This window comes from Aquarana catesbeiana, linkage group LG03, assembly GCF_042186555.1.
Source record: "Aquarana catesbeiana isolate 2022-GZ linkage group LG03, ASM4218655v1, whole genome shotgun sequence".
In the NCBI taxonomy this organism is placed as follows: Eukaryota; Metazoa; Chordata; class Amphibia; order Anura; family Ranidae; genus Aquarana; species Aquarana catesbeiana.
The window spans coordinates 328,207,665-328,226,708 of record NC_133326.1 but is presented as its reverse complement, the minus strand read 5'-3'; the positions used below and the strand labels follow the sequence as shown (position 1 = coordinate 328,226,708).

General features: G+C 44.7%; 1 protein-coding gene across 6 annotated transcripts in view; it reads left to right on the top strand.

Annotated features, from left to right (window-relative positions):
• UIMC1 (ubiquitin interaction motif containing 1) overlaps positions 1-19,044 on the top strand; it is a 252,931-nt gene that overhangs the window by 120,354 nt on the left and 113,533 nt on the right. For all 6 annotated transcript variants that reach the window (XR_012242873.1, XR_012242872.1, XM_073620479.1 and 3 more), the window contains exon 6: positions 11,036-11,100. Coding sequence is in view for 4 of the 6 variants with exons in the window: in XM_073620479.1 (XP_073476580.1) it covers positions 11,036-11,100 (65 nt within the window). In the remaining 2 variants the exon portion in view is untranslated. The remainder of the gene's footprint in view (positions 1-11,035; positions 11,101-19,044) is intronic.

Sequence of the window (19,044 nt, the reverse complement as noted above, 5' to 3'; positions counted from 1 at the left end):
GTGTTTGTAGCTGCTGACTTTAAAAAAAGTGTTTCGCTGGCCAGAATCCCGCTTTAATTATATACCCTTCATAATGAGATAAGACAGGAGATCATGAATTGTCCATTATAGAGGCTGTAGATAGGTCAGCCAACCATTTGGACCAAATGTGGCAACGGAGGGGCGGATGAGACAAATGAGCGGAAGTTGCCCTTTTGGGTAGAACTCCGCTTTTAATCTATCTTCACGTTGACTTCCTGTAATCCCCTGTACTGTAGAGCTGGGGGACAGGGAGGTAGCACCCTGAACTAAAAACAAAAAGTGGATTTGTGATAAAAGCTTAAAGCTGTGTGCTTCAGAAAACTGAATGACTGGGAGGAAGCGATGGCTGCGTGTGTATGATGGTTTGATATACAAGCTGTATTTTAGATAACGGACAGTATGGTCTTGTTCCACTCAGCAGTAATTTAGTGTGATCACACAGCTTCTGATTAGCCTCCCATAGTTATAGCATGCTCCTCTTTAGCCCAGGTCACTGGGTTTGCTTGCCATTGTTTATTTCTGTATCCTGAGCTACTGTTCCTGTGGTGCAAGCATTGGTAGTATTGATGTTCTGTCTTATTGTCTAAGGCAGAGAAATATGCTCTTATTCTCGCAGTAATAGCCTTTTGTGAAATACAGCTCTCAGTACAGTCCTGCCTGTTCATGTTACTCTGTAAAGGAAAGAGGTTGGTTGGTAGTTGGCTGAGGATTTATAGGGCTTACAGATGGGTGATAGAGGTTTACAGTACCTGACTGAACCAAGCAGTCGCTTCCAAGTTAAAACTGCAAGATAAAGAAACAATGATATTTCATCATCAAAGCCGTTTGTGGTAGATGTCTTTTGAAGGGTTATTTATCCATTTACATATTTACCCCGAAGAATGAGGCAAACTAACAAAAAAAGCCTTTAACAGTGCAATTGAAATGCATTTTGTGAAGGTCAGGTTTAAATGTATACAGTGTAGTAAAAGTATATGCTTTAACACAGCATCTGTAGCATTTTGTTAGCACTGAAAGCTGCATCAGAATTTTAGCAGGGATCCCTACCCTTTTTTCTGATTTATCTCTTTCCGTTAACGTCCCATTCACATAGGCAGCCCTTGTTCGTCAATGCAGATTCAGCGGTCCAAATTTGACAGGTACGCGGGGATGGCTGCACGGCCCTGAACACAGACAGCGTACGCCAGGGCCATGCATCTGCCTCTGTATGCAGCTCCACGTGCCTTTGGGCATATAAACACGCTGTACCGGTTTATGCGCCCACGTAAAGGAAGCCTAAGTAATGTAAGTTTCACTAGAGAACTTGATGAATTTTATTCATCCTGTAGTTGAGTCTTTCATATCTTGCAGCTTTTTGCATTTTTAGTAAATCTTTTTTGTTTTTTTTGTTTTGTTAAAACCACTTGCCACCGAGGCCAATTCTGATATTTTTCTCCTACATGTAAAAATCATAATTTCTCATCCGTTCATTGACAGACACAGCGCTTCCTTATTCAGAACCATAGGGTTATATCACTTCCTACAGGAGTAGGACGCTAGGCAGAAAAAAGATTTGACTACACATATAGGCAGTCCTAGGTGATCTACACCCCCTCTCTGCTATAGGCCTTCAATTTTTTTTTTTTGCCTAGTCTCAGGAGTAAGGACCTAGTTCCCTGCTGGGATCTCTAGTCCTGGCAAATTTTATTTTTTGTTTGTTTTCCTGGATTTTTTCTGGTGAGATCTGCAATCAACTGCCAGACTGGGCGACAGGCTGGACACTTGATTTAGTGGTCTCCCCAGTCTGGCCAGCGAGCGTGTGCAGACTGCAGCTACGCGCTAGGTCGGCCACGGGGCTTGCCCTGCGAGTTAAACGTCTTGTGGGGTCGCATACGACCGGGTCTCAGCTCGAGTTGCAGCTTACCTCATGGCCAACAGCCCCCCACTTCAGTGGCGAGGAGGTTCTGTTTGAAACAGCACCCCCCCAGTCCTGGTATGGTGAGTAAATGTCCCCCCTCTCCCCTTGATGGGTTTGCTGTGGACAAGGGCCCTTCCCCATGTCGGTCGGTCCTGCGGGTTTCCCTCCGCCCTTGCACCCTCTCTTCCTGGGGTGGATGGTCCCTGGAGGTCCCCTAGTAGCCCCCCTTACCCCCTTCCTCCTCTATATGGGGTAGTGTGGTGCCATGATGGATCCTGGGGGATGGGGTTGAGTACTGGTGGGCAGGGGGTGCACGCCGCCAAGTGCTGTGCTTACCGGGGGGGGGGGGAGGCACTGGGCATTCCTGGGGGTCTGGTGCCCGGATCCACTTTCTTTCAAGGGCTTTCCTGGGGTCTATGTCAGCCTCGTGTAGCATGGCCGGTGGCCATTTTGCCGTAGCTGGCGTCTTTTGCCCCTAGTGTCTGCTGATGACTTATCGCTGGCGGCCATGTTTGTGTAGCAGAGCGTTTTGTCCCGGCCATCTCCGCCGTCCACATTCCGGGGGTGGACAACTGGCAGGCGGATTACCTCCGTCGACAAGTGTTGGACCAAGGGGAGTGGTCCCTTTATCAGGATATATTTCAACCGATATGTCTGCTTTGGGGCTCTCCAGAGGTAGATCTGATGGCATCCCGGGTCAACAGAAAGGTGCAGAGGTTTGTGACCAGGTCTTGGGACCCTCTGGCGGATGCCTCAGATGCTCTGGTGGCTCTGATCTACACCTTTCCTCCTCTAAAGCTTCTGCCTCGGCTGTTACGCAGGAGCGAGGCCGAAGGAATTCCGCCCCCTCGGGGAGGAACTGCTATCCCAAGGGCCAGTCTTCCACCCTGCTTTACCGTCGCTGGCTTTAACGGCCTGGCTGTTGAAAACCAGATGTTGATGGATAGAGGCTTACCTGCGTCGGTGATTCCAACACTACTCAAAGCTAGGAAGTAGAGGTCGACCGATATATTGGCCGATATTTGGTGTTTTTTAATTAATTGGCATCGGCCGATTGTGCTGATAAAAAAAGGCAGATTTAAAACTTCAGCGCGACTTGCAAATGACTTCTGTAATAGAAGTCAATGGAAGTTGCCTGAAGTCTTCTGTGGAGCACTATCTGGGCAGCTTGCCAAGTCTGAGAAAAGAAGCTAAAGAGATACAATGTTTATACTTCTCAATGGACTGAACTCCATGTGTAGGAGTTCTCAGTTTAACCATTTAAAGACTAAATCTTTTCTGACACTTGTTGCTTACAAGTAAAAATCCTGTATTTTCTGCTAAAAAATCACCCCAAACCCCCAAACATTATACATATTTTTTTTAGCAGAGACCCTAGGGAATAAAATAGTGGCTGTTGCAATATTTTATGTCACACAGCATTTGCGCAGAGGTCTTTCAAACGCAATATTTTTGGAAAAAATACACTAAAAACAGTAAAGTTAGCCCATTTTTTTTTTCATCCAAAAGTTTTGATTACCTGTATTTGTGTAGTTAATATTTAAAGCGGCGTTCCACACAAAAATGGAACCTCCACTTTTTGGAAACCTCCCCCCTCCGGTTTGGCACCTTTCAGGGGGTTGCAGATACCCACTACCGGGAATAGACTCCCGCGGCAGTCATGCCCCCCACCCCCCCGCTGTCTCCTGGGGAACAGTTAGGATGCACAGCACGACTCGCCCATGCGCAGTAGGGAACCGGGAAGTGAAGCCGCAACGCTTCACTTCCTGATTCCCTCACCGACGATGGCGGTGGCAGCTGCCGAGAGCCGAGTGATCGGCTTCGGCTGACGACATTGCTGGACCCTGGGACAGGTAAGTGTCCATTTATTAAAAGTCAGCAGCTGCAGTATTTGTAGCTGCTGGCTTTTAATATTCTATTTTTAGGTGGACCTCCTCTTTAAGATATAGGTTTTTTTTTTTTTTTTTTTAGTGTTTTTTTAAATTATACATACAAGTGAACTGATTGGAGGTTTGTTTTGTTTAATAAATGTAAGAAATTTTCTGTATCACTTATTACTTAAGGCTGCTTTCACACTGGAATGGGCAGGCGTTGATGGTAAAACACTGCTAGTTTTAGCGGCGCTTTACCGTCATTTTAGCAGCGCTATTCGGCTGCTAGCGGGGCGGTTATAACCCAGCTAGCGGCCAATGAAGGGGTTAAATGCACCCATGTAGTGCCGCTGCCAAATCGCTTTACAGGCACTTTGGCAGCGGTGCCCATTCATTTCAATGGGCAGGAGTGGTGGAGGAGTGGTATACACCACTCCAAAGATGCTGCTTGCAGGACTTTTTTTTAACATCCTGCCAACGCATTGCCTCAGTGTGAAAGCACTCGGGCTTTCACGCTGAGACTGCAGCGGAGCGTTTTGCAGGCACTATTTTCAGCCCCAAAATGCCTGAAAAACGCCCCAGTGTGAAAGGGGTCTAACTGTTAGATTTAATGAGAAGAAGGGAAAAAAGAAAAAAAAAAAATCGGCCTAACATATCGGCCAAAAAAATTGGCATCATATATCTGTCATCGGCCGCAGTGATTTCTAAATATCAGCATCGGCCAGAGAAAAACCCATATCGGTCGACCTCTACTAGGAAGTCTACTTCTAGGAAGGTATATCATTTGAGTACTACCAAGGGCCAGGTGTCGGCTTTGGCGTTTTTCTTTCAACTCCTCCTGGCTTCGCATTCCCTGGTGTGTACCTTCATTCAGGGGATGCGACACGTGATTCCAACAGCGCGATCTCCCTTACCACCGTGGGGCTTGAATCTGGTGCTTTTGGTTCTACAGAAGCCTCCGTTTGAAAATATTCGAGAAATTTCCCCGCTCAATCTGTCACAGAAGGTGGCCTTCTTGGTGGCTATTACCTCTGCTCGCAGGGTGTTGGAATTGGCGGAGCTATCCTGTCGCACACCCTACGACAGGACAAGGTGGTTCTTCGTCCTTGTCCTTCGTTCCTTCCAAAAGTTGTTTCTGATTTCCATTTAAATGAAGACATTGTGTTGCCTTCCCTGTGCTGCAACATCCGAGGGAATTTGCCTTACACACCTTGGATGTGGTTTGAGCGATCAGGGTGTATTTGGCGGCCACTGAGTCCTTTCGGAGGTCAGACTCTTTGTACGTGATCGCGGACGTGCCAAAGAAGGGGCTGTCTGCTTCCTCGGCGACCATTTCTAGATGGATCAGACAGATGGTGACTCAGGCCTATTCTGTCAGGGGTCGGGTTCCTCCCTTCCTGGTGAAGGTGCACTCTACTTGGGCGCTGAGTGCTTCCTGGGCCTTGCGTCAGTGACGCAAGTGTGCAAGGTGCCCACCTGGTCGTCAGTGCACACTTTCACAAAATTTTACAAAGTGGATGTACTGGCATCTGCGGATGCCTCTTTTGGCCGCAAGGTTCTGCAGGCTGTGGCCTAGAGGGTTTTTCCCTCACAAAGGGGTTTTTCTTGCTGTTCAGGTTGGGCTCCAGTTGTTCTCGTTGAGCTCCAGGTTGTCTGGTTGGCCTGTTTTTTTTGTTGGCTGCCCCAACCCTCATGTTTGGCACTGCTTTGGGACATCCCTATGGTTCTGAATAAGGAAGAGCTGTGTCAATGAACGAATGAGAAAATAGGATTTTTGACTTACCGTAAAATACGTTTCTCTGAGTTCATTGACAGACACAGCACCCACCCCTCTATGGAGTTTTTAATGCTTCTGACACTGCTTGTGACAAAACTGAAGGCCTATAGCAGAGAGGGGAGGTGGTATACATCACATAGGACTGCCCATGGGCATAGCCAAGTCTTTTTTCTGCCTAGTGTCCTACTCCTGTAGGGGGCGCTATAACCCTATGGTTCTGAATAAGGACGCGCTGTGTCTGTCAATGAACTCAGAGAAACGGATTAGAAAATTCAACAGAACCCCCAAACATTATGTTTTTTTAGCAGACACCCTAGAGAATAAGATGGCGGTCGATGCAACTTTTTATCTTGCACGGTATTTGTGCAGCAATTTTTCAAACGCATTTTTTTGTGGCAAAAAAATTTCATGCTTTAAAAAAAACAAAACAGTAAAGTTAGCCCAATTTTTTTTGCATAATGTGAAAGATTTTACGCTGAGTAAATCGATACCTAACATGTCACGCTTCAAAATTGCACACGCTCATGGAATGGCGCCAAATTTCGATACCAAAAAAATCCCTATAGGTGATGCTTTAAATTTTTTTACTGGTTACGTGTTGAATTAGAGGAGGTCTAGGGCTAGAATTATAGCGCTCGCTCTGCTGTTCGCAGCGATATCTCATGTGTGATTTGAACACCGTTTACATATGTGAGCGCGACTTGCGTATGCGTTCGCTACTACGTGCGAGCATCTGGGGACAGGGGCACTTTTTTATTGTTAATTTTACTTTTATTTTTTTCGTTTGACACTTTTTTTTTTTTTTTTTACATTTTATTTATTTATTTATTTATTTTTTAGCACTTTTATTCCTATTACAAGGAATGTAAACATTCCTTAGAAATAGGAATAAGCATGACAGGTCCTTTTTACAGTGAGATATGGGGTCAATAAGACCCCACATTTCACCTCTAGGCTGCGAAGCCTGAAATAAAAAAAAACAAAAAAACAAAAAAAAAAAACGATCTCAGCTTCCCAGCCGAGGCGGTGCCATTTGTTTGAATGCAGAGGCCGGGCGTGACGTCATAACATCGTGCCAGGCCTCCGAACGATCATACAGACTCCGGGGATCATCTGGTCTGCTGGAAATCTCTATGGTCAACATCCAGGGCCGGCGGAGCCGTTCTCCGGCTCACCGATGGCAGGGGTTAGTCGGTAGAAGCACCGACGGGGGAAGGGGGAGGACGTCCTCTCTCATCGCCCGTAAGAACGATCAAGCGGCTGAACAGCCGCTATGGTCATTCTTGTGGTGTAAGGAATCGCCGGCTCTAAAAGACGATATCTGAATGAACTCTGTAGCGGCAAACATCATTCAGATATCCCTGCTCAAAGTCAAGGATATCATATGACGACCGGCGGGCAGGAAGTGGTTAGAAATAACAAACCTGTCATACTTACCTGCTCTGTGGAGTGGTTTTGCACAGGGCAGCCCAGATCCTCCTCTTCACGGGACCCTCACCAGCGCTCTCGGCCCCTCCCTCCTGTTGAGTGCCCCCACAGCAAGCAGCTTGCTATGGGGGCACCCGAGCCGAGCATCAGCTCACTGTGTCCATGCAGACGCGGAGCCATGGCCCTGCCTCGTCCCCACTCTCTCATTGGCTCACTGAATTTTATTGACTGCAGTGGGAGCCAATGGCACTGCGCTGCCATCTCAGCCAATGAGGAGGGAGAGTCTCGGGGAGCCAAGTGTCTCCTACAACATCCCTGGATTGAGTTGGGGCTCAGGTTAGTATTAGGGGGGCTGCTGCACACAGAAGGTTTTTTATCTAAATGCATAGAATGCATGAAGATATAAAAAAAACTTCTGACTTTACAACCACTTAAAGTGCCTGTATTATAAGTACACAGGTATTGTACAAAAATTACAACACTCTTTCTGACTAAGTTCATCTGTCTTTTCTGCAAAAGAGTGCCATCGTTTTTGTTCAGGCATTATTCAGGGTTATTGTCAACTTTATGGACTAGTTCAGGGATCACACAATCATGTACTGTAAATGTTGGTGCCTGTGTAGGTGTTGGCTGTGTTCATTAAGATCCAACATAGATCAGCCCACTGCGGCAGCCAAAATGTCTCCTACCTGTAGGTCAAGGCTGTTTAGTAATGATAAAAGGTGTAGCTTTTTTATAAAATGATATTGTTGTACATAGTGACATGTCAGAAATGCAGGGCTCAAAATTTCAAGTCCCGAGCTACTAGCCAGCCTTAAGGGTTGCTCGCCACCAGTTGCCTCACGCTGCCCCGCCCCTAGTTCCACCCCTAAACACACCCTCTTAAATTATCTCATGAAATGGAACTTAAATGTTTTATGCAGAATTAAGTTATAAAAAATAAATATTAACAACAACTTTATCCGTGCTCATCAGTGCAGCCTCACCTTTGCCCAACAATGCAGGCTCACCTGTCCAGGGGAAGAGGAGAGGAAGAGGATTGCCGGTCGGATCATCAGAGAGCGGGGAACATCGCTGTAACAGCTTTCATTTGAATTGCCGAGTGTTCCCCATGCTTGCTGTCACATACAACCTCACCTCCTGGCCAAGGTACTTTGATATATGTCACACGTCCTAGCATTGGACCGGTGTTCTGTCTTTCAAAGTACCCGGGCCAGGAGGCGGGACTGTATGTGACGGCGAGTGTGGGAAACATTGGGCAATTCAGATGAAAGCTGTTTTAGCGCTGTTCCCCATTCTGTGATGATCCGGCTGCCTGCTATCCTCTCTTCCCCTGGACGATCACTGGGAGAATGGCTCTCATTCAACCCCGCCTGCTGGCGGTGCTCGCCCCCTTACTCCGAGGCAGTCCACGCTCGCCAGCAAGCATTTTCCACTTGCAAAATGCGATTAGGCGAGTGGCAAATTTGAGGGCTGCATTATATCTGTGCCTCCAATTAACCCTCTCAATCCATTATACCTATGCCTCCAATTACCCCCCCCCCCCAATCCAGCACATATGTGCTCTCAATCCCCCCCCCCTTACTTCCAACAAACTTCATGTTCAATCCCCCATTATACCAATGCCTCCAGAACATCACCGCAGTCACATTTACCATTCTTCTGCAGCCACGGGGGTCAGACATCGGTGCACACTGAGGGTGCCTTGTAGAGACATGCACCGCCCCTCACTTTAGGTGTGCAGCAGGAGGAAGATGGAGAGGGGCGGTTCCAGGAGGTTGGTAAACTTCTATTGCAATGCTCACGCTGCGAGCCTGTGCGGGGCAGGGTTGTGTGGCAGGAGAGAGGTGGAGAGGGGCGGTCCCAGGCAGCTGTAGAATTCCTATAGAACTGGCCACATCGCAAGCATGTGTGCGGCAAGGGGCACTGGCTATACATTCCCTATACAGCACAGCCCTGTCCATACTCGCACTCCTCATAATTCCACTCGCCAAATGCGAGCAGGTGAGTGCAATTTTTGTGGGCTGAGAAATGTATTCATAAAAACATATAAAGGTGCTCAGAAGTTCACTAAATAAAAACTAGAGACCAATGGGAATGCAAAACCTGCTTGTGTCAGGTAAATAGAAGCTTATAAGAAAGTCAACTGCAGGTGAAATGCACCTGTTGCTGAATTTTAAATGATCTTAGAAGTATCCCATACCCATACCGATGCCAATGACGCAAGCCTAAAGCCCACCAATAAAGTCCTTGCATTTAAAGTGGTTTGAACGATATTGTTTTTTCAGGGCCGATACAATACCGATTTTTCAGCTGCCTTTCAGGCCAATAGCCGATGTCAGGTGCTGATATTCTGTAGATTTAAAAAAAAAATTTATTTTTACACAGTCCTTTAAAAAAAAAAAAATTCCCACTGTTATTGCTGTCACAAGGAATGTAAACATCCCTTGTGACAGTAATTGGCAGAACAGGTACTCTTTATGGAGGGATCTGAGGTCTATAAGACCCCAAACCCCTCCTCTGCACTCGAAAGTATTCAAAACGTCAAGATCTGCATTTTTGAATACTTTCTATTTTTTAAAACTGATGCCTTTAGGGTGCCAGTAATCCGGAAGTGATGTCATGACATATTTTATGAAGGCAGTTCCTTTAAAGTGGTTGTAATCCTCAGATGTGAAATATGAACAAAGCATATCCCTATATAGTGTGTCTCAATTAAGAGCACTAGGTGTCATTTCTGTCTGCTGCCCCATTCCTCTGCTATCTGCATGACTCACCTCTGACAGGTTTCCCTGACACCAAAAGAAAAATGGTGACGGGATTGAGCTTCAGCACACAGCCTGTGATTGACAGCATCAGCTCTGTTCCTGTGTGCTGTGTGGAGAGGGGTGTGTCCCTTCCCTTCAATCAGCTCTCGGAGCTCTCCTCGCTGAGCTCTGCAGAGTGTAATTTCAGCTCTCCACCCTTCTTTATTTTTTGACAGCTCAGACAAGCTTTATAAATTCAGCACTTTGAACAGTTCTAGAGAACAGAGGGCTGCAGATAAACAGCTACAATTTATGTAGGAGGATTTGTTTCATCTCTGTGTATCACCTGAAGATAGTCACTTCACTGGGTATATGGAAGGGTTTACATCCACTTTTAAAGAGGCTCTTCAATGCATCTGAGCACCACAAACCAAAAACCCTATTTAATTCATTTTTAATATTTAAAGCAAACTCTCTCATCCATCCGTTTCTCTGTGCTTTTTTATTTTTGTTGAAAAACACTCCCTTGGCATTTTTGGCCCTGGCCATCTTGAGTAAATTATTCATGTAGTATTTTCTTCCTGGAATCCATCTGCCCTTAGCTGAGGCATGCATGCAGGAGAGTGCGATTACTGAGAAAACCCCTCTTCCTTTCCTCCCCTCCTGAAGACTTCTGAGATTGTATGACATAATTCCCCTAGGTAAGAGACCATAAAGTAACTGAAAAAATGTAAAAAAGAAAAAAAAAAAAGGTTAAAACAAACAAATATGATATACTTTGCTATCCATTTACTAATGCTGTCAGCATGGGTGAGTGAAGTTCCACTTTAAGAACCAGCCGCTAGTTCAGGCAAGCATTTGTGCCAGTGTCTGTAACATTACCGACACTTCCTGCAATTTCAGGTAGGTCTTACTACTGCCACTTTCATAATCTGTCACTATAGCAGTCACAAATTCTTCAAAGAATTACTACCAGTTGTTAAATTAGGAAACTGTCAGTAATTAAGACCAACTCTGAGCTGGTCGGTTGAAGTACACCAGTACTCTGAGCAGGCAGTGCCTGTGCTGGGAAGAAAGCTGTCATGGATGTCATAGCTTTCTGCACAGAGCTGTATCTGTGATCTCATATAGCTGTAGGCCGGGAGATTCTCCCCCTCTTGTGTCTTTGGGCACCTTTTTAGGTTTTGGATTTTTTTTCTTTTATGTTTTGTATTATTATTATTATTTTTTTTTTTAAAGATTACATTGCATTTAGTTGATGAAACTTTTATGTTTTTTTTTGTACTCTTTTCAGGAACCGTGTACCGAAATGCTGCCAAGTGAATGTGAAGGAGTAGCACCAGAGGTGCTTGTAGAGAGGTGAGATAGCACACACATTTAGTTTCCCATCCTTGTGGTCTGGGCTGTATAATGTTTACCACTGATAACAACTTGTACCAGCTGACCATCAAGCTAAAAAAAACTGAGCGTCTTTACTAGGAGACTGTTCTTTTCCCCACACAGTATCTAGCAGGCACCTGGCTTTGGGCCACACGCCATGTCTCTGGAGTGCTTTTCCTGGCAGCACAATCATTTTTCATGCTTTTAGGTGCATTTCTTTTTACATAAACATGTTTCAAGAGCAAGCAATATTCTTGTCACAGGGGAGACAACTTGTTTGGAGAGTAGTTAGAGCTGTTAATGTAATCGTCTGAAAATTAGTATAAGCACTGCTACAGTGTAACTTTATTGGGGTATTAAGTGCTGCAGGTGAAATGCTGAATGTAGCGGAACACCAAATGACTCTGGTATGTCTGGATCATTTTCGTCTATAATGTGTGCTTTTGAAATATACAACAAATGGTACTATTTATCGCCTGCATAGTTTTAGAAGTAAGTACATCCAGAGGGAAAAGCAGTGCAGCTGAAATGTGCATAATAAAGCCCATGTGACACATTTACATCTCACAAGCTTATTTAGTATACAGTGCATGTATTTTACTATTCCGGATGTTTATATAGCGCTTACATTTTCTAAAGAGCTTTCAACCGTGTGTTGTCACCATTTGCATCATTCAATGTCCCATTAAAATTGGCATTGTATTGTCTCTAAGCCCCGGTTCACTCAGGAATCACACCGCATTCCTATGCAAATCACTTGTGATTCTGTGCGATGCGATTTCATACCTATGTGTTCATACCCATGTGATCTAGTTCAGTCAAACGCACTGTGCTCTGCGGCTTACTTTTGGGGTGTCATTAACTTTTAATGGGCACCAGCAGCAGATCACATAAACACTGTGCGATTGCTATGCGGTGTGATGCGATGCAGGAAACGTAGCGAGTGCTGTGCATTTGATGCATCGCATAAGCGTGAAATGGGGCTCAATCTGTACAAGAGGCAATTGAGCTCTGCATCCAACTTGGGTAGAAGATGGTTGCTATGTCACTATTTGATGGTGGTAGAGTGGGTGGGAGGAGGCAGGGGGAACGAGGAGGCCAAAATAAATCTTTGGGTATAAGGTCATCCAGGATTTTCAAACTGGAGCCTAAAGCCAGGTGCTGTACTCACCATGCAAGGTTGGTCCAGCGATCTCCCCCTCTGAGCTTTTGTGTTCTGACAGGGGGACAGCCCCCCCCGCCAAAACACTCCCATCAGTGCTCTTTGCCAGTGACTGAGAGCGCTGATCGGAAGTTGGCCGGATGCTGGTTTTCCAGTATGTACGTCCGACAGAAGCCGGCTTGTTTTATTGTCACTCTGATACCAATAAACGTCACTTCAAGGATTACAGTTTTGCCGGCTCTCCTTATTACAGAAGCCGGCTTCTATCGAACAGCCCGACATACACACACGGGCAGAATGTCAGACGTTTTTTTTTTTTTACCAGCAAATGTCTCCCGACATTCTGCCTGTGTGTATGGGGCTTAAAGCCTAGTGCACACAGGCCGAATGTCAGGCAGCATCAGTCGGTTCAAAAGAAACCAGCCGACATCCGGTCTATGTGTACTGAAGCTGGTCTGACAGAAGAAAGCCTTTCGGCTGGCTTCTGTCAAAGGGGCATGACCAAAAAAAGTTATGTCAATCAGCATCCGATCAGCGCTCCCAGCCAATGGCTGAGAGCACTGACTGGTGTGTTATGGCGGGGATGCCCCCAATAACTCAGCAGGGGGCGATCGCTGTACTAACATCACATAGTTAGTACAGTGGCTCCTCCCAAGCTGTCCCAAGGTTTTTTTTTGTTTGTTTTTTTTCGTTCAGTTTGCTAGGTTGAATGAAAAAAACTTGTAGTGTGTACTAGGCTTAAGGCTCGCCATTGATGCCTTGTTTTCTTTCAGAGGACTGATGGGAAAAAAAACACAAAAGGATTCCCCCATCCACACAAGCCAGGTAGATGGCGGAATCTTCCCTGCTGTGCCATTGTATTCTGATGTCAGGACTCCTCTGCTGTCAGAATACACTGATAAAAGGCTGCAGAAAGCTGATTAAGAAACATTTTCCAATACCCCAATTCAACAGAACAGGAACGGCCACAGATGGATTGAAATTTAGTCCGTCCCTGCTGAACAGGCCGAATTTTGATCCATCTTTGAGCAGCTTCAGCAACCCCTGTGAAGAAGAACAACATAAATAATGGTAATTGGGAGCTTTCCAGTTAAATCTGCCAAGACACTGCACATTTTTCTGAAATGCCCATTCAAAAGCATCAGCATTTGATGCATTTTAAGGATTCCTTTCAACTGTCTTGAATGAGAAAATTAATATTAAAAGAATCAAAAATACAAGCATTTGTCTTATTTATGTTCGCTCTGCATGTATGTATAGTTGCTGTCAGTAAATAGTAAAATCTCCTGTCTGAAATGTATTTTCCCTATGTCAGGGAGCTTGAAAACACATTGATATATACAAGGCCTTAAAGACCTATAGAAGATATGTTTATATTGAGTTTATTATAAATGGCTCCCAAAATCTAGGCCTCATCAGTATTCAAGTACATTTTTTACATTGCCTCTACTTCGTGTGGCCCTGATGTATTGTATGTGTAATACAACAGCTGACATTTATTACGTAATTTTTCATCAAGATGGTACCATTATGGATGGTCTTGCTTGCTTTTGGTGTAATGATAAAATCAGGTTACAGTGCAGAAAGGAAAAGGTAATTGAAAAGTGCAGCGTTCTGCTTTAAATGCATTAATGATCCATCCTGGCTCACAGAGTCTTGCATCGTGTCACCTGATGTGCTCCTGTCTCTGTTACTCTTACATGGTGTTTCTATTTATTTTCTTATTCAACAAGCATGAGCTGGGAGGCAGAAGCAGCCTCTGTGGACTCGGTTTCACCACCTGGATATTTTATCATAAATCCTAGCTGTCTGCTAAGTGTTTGTTGTGTGGCTGGTCACAATAAATCTCACCGGTACACTTGAGCAGACTTGCTAAAAAGCTAGAACAAGAAGCCCTGGCAATAACTTTTATATCTCGGTTAGGCCTGCTGTAGAAACTGTAGCTTTATCAGTTACACTTTATATATGAATCTATATGTATTGCGTGTGTATGTATGTATGTATGTATGTGTGTGTGTGTGTGTGTGTGTGTGTGTGTATGTGTATATATATATATATATATATATATATATATATATAATCTCCCCTTTCACAATATATAGATGGTAACTCTGTTGCAGGAAGGCATTGTACAGCACATAAAGCAGAGTCCATACAGTAGGCTTTTCCTTAGCCTAAGCAACTCAGTCTGATAGGTGACTTCTCCCAGTTTTCTGTCTGACACAGCAAACAGTCTCGTATTTTCACTCTTCACAGAATTGTTAACAGTCCTCAGCACAGCCCCCTCTTCCTGTGAGGCTTCATAGCCCTTCTATAACGAGCTAGGTACTCTGGTAGGTGGACCAGACTGGTCATGCTGCAGACTCGTCCAAACTCTTCCGCAGCCCACACTCCAGGCCCTACAGAGGAATTTTATGATTAGCCTCTTAAAGGAAGACTTGAACCGTTTTCCTCACCAGGCTCCTCTGGAGATTTCGACCCCCCCCCCCCAATCTGCCAACTGGGCAACAAGGATCTCCCTTCCATAACATTGGTAACATTGGGGTTGATTTACTAAAACTGGAGAGTGCAAAATCTGGTGCAGCTATAGAAACCAATCAGCTTCCAGGTTTTATTGTCAAAGCTTAAAGCAGAGTTCCACTCATTTTTTAGAATTACTCACATTGTGATGTGCACCCATAGTATTTTTATTTTTGGATATTTAGTGAAATTTCAAAAAGTTTTTTTTCTTTTTCTTTTTTTTTTTTTTTTAAAGTAGTCTTCCCCGTGACTGCCCAGGCGGCGGTATCATCAGCCTAGCCCGTTGAATCCTGGGATATCTATGTCATCGATCCCAGGAGTCTTCAAACATGTAATGCGGGTGTGATCGCAAAATTTTATGACCAGAAGTGATGCAATCTGTGCCATTTCCTTCATCGCTCCTTTCCCCGACTGCACTTGCCTTCCTATCCCGGTTCTCTGTTGATTGACAGGTTACCTTAACAACGGAACAGGAACTTCCACTGATGCCACCATTGCTATGGCAACCTGTAATCAAGAAAGTGCGCCACAGTGTCATTACTGCACAGTTGTGAGATCGGGAGGTGCTTGCTGGGTAGCCAGCTGCACAGTATCCCGGAAATACACAGGAGTGGGCTTCAAATGCCCACATCTTTGATGCCCGCTGCCTGCTTGCCGGATCATGTAAGAAATTTCAGATTTAAAAGAAAAAAGTATGAGGACAGTTAGGACCAAATCCAAATGATTTATTTAAAAATTGCTTAGGGGAATGGAGCTCTGCTTTAATTGAACAAGCTGAAGTTAGAAGCTGATTGGCTACCATGCAGAGCTACATCAGATTTTGCACCCTTCAGTTTTAGTAAATCAACCCCAGTGTGTGCCTTTTTTATCCAGACTCTGTCACATACCCTCCCCCTACCTCTGTTCAAATCCATCAGGTAAAACACTTTTCCCTAGGGGACAGTGGATCTTGGAGAGGACAGCTGTATTCCAATGAAGTTTTCTGTTCTCCACGGTAAAAAATAAATTTTGTCCTGTAAGAAACTATCGCATTATTGGTATGGGGACTTACCTGGCTTGGAGCTGATCAGAATGTAAAAAAAAAAAGCACCACTTGGAAGTTCAGATAGATTACTTTGAGGGACGTCCAAGCTCCTCTCTAATGTGAGCTGACAACACAAAGCATTTTTGTGGAGTGTGGTCAGCCCTGTCCAGTTTTCTTTTAATAAAATACTCACTCACCTACTCTTTCATCTCCACCACATAAAGAATAATCATTCTGTAGTCTCCAAATATAATCTAGGAGGATTTATTACTCTTAACACAGAAGATATATACAAGACACAAGGATGGCTGTGATTTTTCTGGCAAGATCAACATTTTTTATTCTCACACTTATTGAACAGTTATAACAACACACTTTCCATAGTATATTTTTATAGACCAAAAGAAAGAAAATAAGTTAGGGTTTTGGATACACTTTAACCACTTCAATACCAGACACTTTCGCCTCTTCCTGCCCAGGCTAATTTTCAGCTTTCAGCGCTGTTGCACTTTGACAATGGCACAGTCATGCAACACTGTACTCAAACAAATGTTTTTGTCATTTTGTTCCAACAAATAGAGCTTTCTTTTGGTGGTATTTGATCACTGCTGGGGTTTAAATAAAAAAAAAAAAAGTTTTTTTTTTTTTGTAAATAAGTAATTTTTCTCCTTCACTGATGGGCACTGATGACACTGCACTGATGGACACCGATGAGGTGGCACTGATAGGTGACACTGTTATGCAGCATTGATGGGCACTCATAAGTGGCACTGAAAGGTTGCACTGATGGGTACTTATGGGTGGCACTGATAGGTGAGCACTGATAGGTGGCACTGAGACACTGATGGGTGGCTCTGATGAACACTGATGGGTGGCACTGATGGGCATCACTGATGAGGAGGCACTGGCAGGCATTAGTAATGGGCACTGACAGGCACCATTTGTGGGCACTGGTTGGCATTGATTTTGGTAAAGATTGGCATTACTGGTGGCCATGGGTGGCATACCTGGTGGTCATCGGTGGTGGCAATCCCTGGTGATCGTGGGTGGGCATCCACGGGGGGGCTGAGCTGATAATCAGCGCAGACCCCCCTGTCAGGAGAGAAGCCGGTTGTCTGTCAGACGCGAGTGAGGAAAAGCCAATACACGGCTTTTCCTGTTTACTCTGTGATCAGCCGTGATTGGACACAGCTGATCACGTGGTAAAGAACCTCCGTCAGAGGCTCTTCACCGAGATGGGTGTTGCGGTGTGACTGACACGTGCCACCACGGGCGCGCCGGCTGTTATCCTAAAAGACGTCATGAGTTATTTGTGACGGAACGTCCCACACTCCGCTTGAGTGCTTCCGTCTGTATACCGCTTCCTAAGTCCTGGAACACGAGTCCAATGGATCTGGCTATAGGAACCCCCAAGAACCAGACAACACCAGTCTTGGAGTACATCAGGAATAGCCTTTTATTTGAGATCTCACACAAATATATACAGCAGGATGACTAAAACCTAACCTAATCAACATGAGCTAATTATCTAATCCTTTATCCAGCCTAGGTGACTGAGACATGACCTTTTGGACAGAATTGTGGTCACCGAGCTTCACACAGTAGCAGAGTTAATTAACACAAACAACAATGGGTGAAAAGACTCTTAGAGCCCACACTAGACTTATTTACAATAAACACATTATAGCATATAACAGACAGGTGACTGAGCTTGATGACATTAGCATCTAACCGTATGAGTCCCAACAGTATGAATCAGTCACTATTCTAATATGGCATATAAAGGGTTCCCAGAGTCTGTGTGTCGTGGGGGGACATGGACCTGAATCCAAAGTAATACCATCTCCAGGGTCCCTAGGCATACAGCTCACAGAGAGCACCATTCCCCCAAATGCCAGGGCCCATGATCGGTGGGCAAGAGGCTTGCATTCAGTCCCCTCAAAAAGCCTCTGTCCTGGCTAGGTCTGTCACATTATTCTAAAAGATGCCAGGATAACGGAACCACCGCCCAGCCGTCATTCTGCTATAGGCCGGGCGGGAAGTGGTTAAAGATGAATTCCGGGTATGGATGTTTTTACATTGGTCCAGCTTGGACCAATGTAACTATGCATATACCAACCCTCTGGAAGCTGGAAATTGCAGTAGTAGGCACCACAGTCCACTGTAGAGTGCAGATAGAAATATGCTATGAGCTGAGTAGGGGGTCGTGTCAGCAGGAGGCAGAGAAACAGCCGTACACTGCTCTTCCCAGTGAAGAGCTGTGCAGGGCGTGCGTCAGCATGTCTGACTGTTGGGTTACAGACAGGTTGTGCGCCCAACTAGAATGCAAAGAAGAAAACTTTGTTTGAAATAGAAAGGCATGGTGACTGATAGGATCGCCAGATATTTCCCACAAAGAGAACAGGATACTTTTTCTTATACGTACATAGTAACGCAGACACATATCAGAAATTTGAAATGTTGGGATAAGATATACTTTATCACATTATTATTATTATTATTATTATTTTTTCAAATTTTTTTATTATGGCAAAGCATCTTAGTCACAGGTCAGGTCATCTTTACATATTACCAAACTGAACAAAGATGCCAAGTAGGAACATTTCAACGGCAGACATCATAAGCCAAAAAAACCTAGTGAATACTTTTGCTGACAGTTTAGAAATAGCTTTGTAGATACTATAACATCTATCTTCAGTGAAGCGGAGGGGCCTGAAGGCCCCTAAGTACACGTATCAAAAATCAAACAGTGAAATTACAACTAACGAAATGGAGAATATCTAGTAATGTGAGAAAGCGGATAGAACTTTTAACTTTTCTAACTTTATGCATCAATTATTCATCCACGGATATTATCTCATAACGCATTTCTTCCGAGAAGTCTGCCAATTTCCATTTTTGCCGTTACCACGGCTATGTAGCAAGAGTTTAGAAGAGTAAGGGAAGAAAGAGGGGGGAGGGAGGAAAACAATGAAAAGGAAAATGGGTTGCTATCCCGGGAGGTAAACAGAAGCCCATGTAAGAAAATCTGGGCAGCTGCCAGGTCTAGCTCAGTAAGGACTCGGATTGGGTGATCTATGTACAGGTGTAGTATCTCCAGGGCTTCCACCTGTCTCAAAATTGTTCTTCTGTATTATGGAGTGTAGCTGTTAGTTCCTCCATGTGGTGAATGTTGATTAATTTTAGAGTACCACAGGACCCTGATTGGTGGTTGAGG